This window comes from Pyricularia pennisetigena, chromosome 1 (genome assembly GCF_004337985.1).
Source record: "Pyricularia pennisetigena strain Br36 chromosome 1, whole genome shotgun sequence".
NCBI lineage: Eukaryota > Fungi > Ascomycota > Sordariomycetes > Magnaporthales > Pyriculariaceae > Pyricularia > Pyricularia pennisetigena.
This window is the reverse complement of record NC_043740.1, coordinates 4,412,125-4,416,142: the sequence shown is the minus strand read 5'-3', so window position 1 is coordinate 4,416,142 and position 4,018 is coordinate 4,412,125. Positions and strand designations below refer to the sequence as shown.

The 4,018-nt window shown below is 52.3% G+C and overlaps 1 protein-coding gene across 1 annotated transcript; it reads left to right on the top strand.

Annotated features, from left to right (window-relative positions):
• Window positions 1-1,374: 1,374 nt before the first annotated feature.
• On the top strand, window positions 1,375-3,443 carry PpBr36_07809 (uncharacterized protein; the record flags this gene model as incomplete). The annotated part of the gene is made up of 2 exons (XM_029894943.1): window positions 1,375-2,193; window positions 2,355-3,443. 2 exons carry the CDS (start codon window positions 1,375-1,377, stop codon window positions 3,441-3,443), a joined length of 1,908 nt encoding a protein of 635 aa, XP_029748888.1.
• Between the last annotated feature and the right edge of the window lie 575 nt (window positions 3,444-4,018).

Genomic DNA, 4,018 nt, shown 5'->3' with positions numbered 1-4,018 from the left:
AAAAAAAAAAAAAAAACAAGCGAGCTTATTTTCTTACTCTTCTTTTTTGGTTCACACAGCCCAAGGCACTCAAAGCAACCTGATTCGAGCTAGCTGCTTGATTCAACGTTTTGAATTCCAGACTTTTGTATACACACCCAAGCTTAGAACCCATATTCATGGCCTCTAGTTTGCTAGTTACCATGAAGTCTGCCTAGACTTTCCATCTGTGATAAGCTTAGGCGAATGGATTGAGTGGTCGACTGTTGGATCGCGCATGGAAGCTGTTCTTTGTCTGGTACGTTTCTCATTGAACAAAGCCTCACCACATCATTCCAGTTCGGATAGATTTCAACCTCGTTGCACGCACGGTCCCAGATTCTAGTATGTGGCGTGCTCGCAGTATGCCTATATGGCTCCATGGTCTGATTGTTAAGCATCGTCAAAGTATCCAACATCCGACGACCGCAACATCTTGCACTTGGGATCAACAGATCATAGTTCAGATACAGGGTATACTGCTTAACAAGAGCTTCGATTGATAAATTCACAGTCCACCTCACTGAAAGTGTGAATGTTTGTGTGCATCAATCGCTCGTGACAATCACTTTTGCGGAGAATGTGGACCCGTGGTAGGGGAAGAGCAACCACGGGCGTGTGCGAAAATCAAGGAGTCTGTCGTTCCAGACTTCCAGTTATCAAAGGCACTTTTCCAGCAGTCTCGATGTAGTACCGTAGATCGATCGACGATTTACAGATAGGCATTGGCAGCATCGTTATAAGCCCCATATTTCAGTGACCTTAGCTGCTTTCGCCAGGTCCAGCATCCCTAGACAGTAAATCAACCCCGACCCCGTGCCGACGTCTCACCCGTTAGGTACAAAGGAAGTACCTTGTATGGTGGCTAGCTAGTCATGGATGTCAGCTTTGGTGTCATCCACGACGTTGGGGAGCTTTTGGCATGCATACACTCATCGTGAATGTCACTTGTGACCCTGCCGTGTGCCTTTGCTACCCATCCATGCATGTCCAATTTTTTTTTTTTTTTCTCCCCATGGCTAGGTATATGCGTTTTATTTCTTTTAGTGACCTTGTAGCTACTCGTCGGATCCCGTGTTATCCTTTGCAATTCTTCTTGAGCACGCGTCCATGAAATACCTTTTCTGATTTACACTTCCTCCAATTTTTTCTCTTTTTTTTTTTTTGCTCTTTAATTTGCACCTGAAAATCAATGTACCCAACTACCAGCACCTTCCACCACCACGATACTGGACGGGTAATGAAATCATCGCAACACGAGAAGCCGAGGTCATTCGGGCCATCAATGGACGGCCTCCATTGAACAGGACAGAAACAGGTTTTTGAGGACTCCAACTCCAGATAACCAGCACAGAAATGCCCGGGTTCAGGAAATGGTCCGATGTGGCGGCAATGGAGAATGGGTTAAACTACCAGCCACCGCCGCCAGCATTGTCGTCACCGTCACCCAAGATTCTTCCCACCCTGGAAGCGGATCGAGACGACCTAATAAACATACTACCGCAGGGGTCAGTCCAAGGACTAACGGCCGTAGCGGTCATTTCCTTGATATCATTCTTGGCCTGTCTGGGACTGTCGATATATCTCACGTGGAAACTGATATCTTGGAACCTCCGCCCTTTCCCGCCGAGTCCACCAAACCAGCAGCAATGCTCGTCGGTCCCCGAGCGTCGCTCCCAGACCACGCTCGACTATGGCGGCATGAACATACCGGCCGAGCATCTGTGCCCGCAAATGGAAACGAACGATGATGCACCCGGAGACGCCGGCGAGAAATCCTTCAAGGGCCTGAGGCTTTTCGTGGAGCGGCTGAGGAGGGAGCCCCCGAACCAGTTCCTCATCCTCATCTACAACCTCTTGCTGGCCGACGTCCAGCAGTCCTTGGCGTTCCTCTTCAGCTTCCACTGGGCAGCGCGGGGCAGCCTCGACGGACGGAGCAGGATGTGCTGGGCGCAGGGCTGGTTTCTCTCCATTGGCGACCTGGGGTCCAGTCTGATGATCACCGCCATCGCCGTTCATACCTACCTCGGGGTCATCAAGAACTACCGGCCATCCACGTGCGTCTTCTACGTCGTTCTCGCGTCGCTGTGGCTGATTGACTATTTGTTTGCGGTGACGGGAGTGTTTATGACGTGGCGAACCGAGTCGCCGTTGTTTGCGCCGGTGGGGGTCTGGGTAAGTTTTTTTTTTTTTTTTTTTTTTTTTTTTTTTTTTTTTTTTTTTTCTCTTTCTTTCTGGCTGATATCAAGCCGTGAACGCGCTGTGCTTGTAAATTTCCCAGAACTGTGCCGGAGTGCCAGCAGTACTGACAAGGTGGGGGGGTGGTACTGGTTCAGTGCGGCATCAATCCTGAACGCCAAGATATACGACTGTACCTCCACTACCTGTGGACATCCCTCTCCATCGTCGTCATCACCGTCGTCTACATCTACATATACATCTACCTGCAACGAAAGAAAGTTCACAGCGGCAAGGTCCAACACTACCCATACGGACCGTATCACAAAATGCAACCACGGCCCAAGACGCCATCCCCGGCCGCCAAGCACGACTTGAAAGCCAGCCCAGGCGGGCTATCGACGCCACCCGTGGCCCATTCTGCGCCGAAAAACAGCGCCGACGAAGACGGCACGACGAGCACCAAGGCCAAGACGAAAAACGGCCTCGGGACCCCCGCCGGATCGACCAAGCGCCACCCGGCCTTCCTCCTCTACCCGCTGATCTACATACTCTGCACAGCACCGCTGTCGCTCTGCCGCGTGGCGGGGCGGGCGACGGCCGACGCGCCGTCGGGCTATCTGTGCTTCGCGGGCGTGATGCTCGGAGGCGCGGGGCTGCTGGACGCACTGCTGTACGCGACGACACGGCGGTCCATCATCTTCGCGGGCGAGAAGCCGCCGACGCAGGACACGGGCATCGACACGTTTGCCTTTGTGCGGACGCCGCCGGGGAGGAAGTTTGGCAACGTCGTGTTTGTGCGGGGCGGCGAGGCCGACGAGGAGATGGGCGTCGGCGCGGGGAGGGACGGTGGCAGCAGCAGTACTAGCAGCAACAACAGCAGCAATAACAGCAGCAACAGCAGCAGTAAGAGCGGCGGCGGCGGCGGCGCGGGGGATGATTCCTTGCAGGACCGCCGGCGGGTCGAGGTCGGCGAGGCCAAGCAAAAGTTCTCCGCTGCTGCCGTGGGCGGGTTTCTGCAAATGATGAGGCCGGGCTGGAGGGAGCAGAGGAGGAACAAGAAGGATAATCACCACCTCAGGGTCTCCGGGATGGACACGACGGGGTTGAGGATACAGTGTGAGACGGTCATGAGCGTCTCGGTCGAGATGGATCCCGACAGAATGAACAGGTCACAAGCGAGCTTGACGAGCGAGTTTTCAGCGGTCGAAACGGCATGTGGACCGGCGAGGGCCTCAAAGCCGTGACTTGTAGCTGGTTGTACTTTTGACTGTATATTTTGTTTTTATTTTATTTTTTTTCTTTCGTCCTTCTTGAGCCAAATTTGGACCCAAAAGGGGGCAGGCAGCCGATTGTTTTTCTTTTTTTTTTTTTTTTTTGCTTGCGACAGCGCCGTCATCTAAACGAGAAAATGATAACTAGTAGTCTAGTACCCAGATTCGAGCTAACTTTCTACCAATCATTAATTTCATCTTTGTTACTTTTTTTGGTCTATATGTCGGTTTGTCCCTATGCTGCTACCTTGGTCTCTAATCTTTCCAGAAAACGTCGGACGTTTTGCGTCTGAACGGGCGGCCTCTTCTACTATCGTACAAACACCAGCCCAGAAGCTCCAAGTTCAGGATACCAGAATTTCAGAGAAACCAAAGCAGCGTAAAAATACATCCACGGATGGTCTAGATCCAGTCACGGCTTCTGCTCGCAGCATCTGCAGCATCTATGACTTTGTGGACGAATGCTGTTGACCAAGACCCACCTGGGCGCTCAACCCAGCCCCTTGTCTCGCTGCATGGCTATCACACCCAAGACGAACGTGACAACT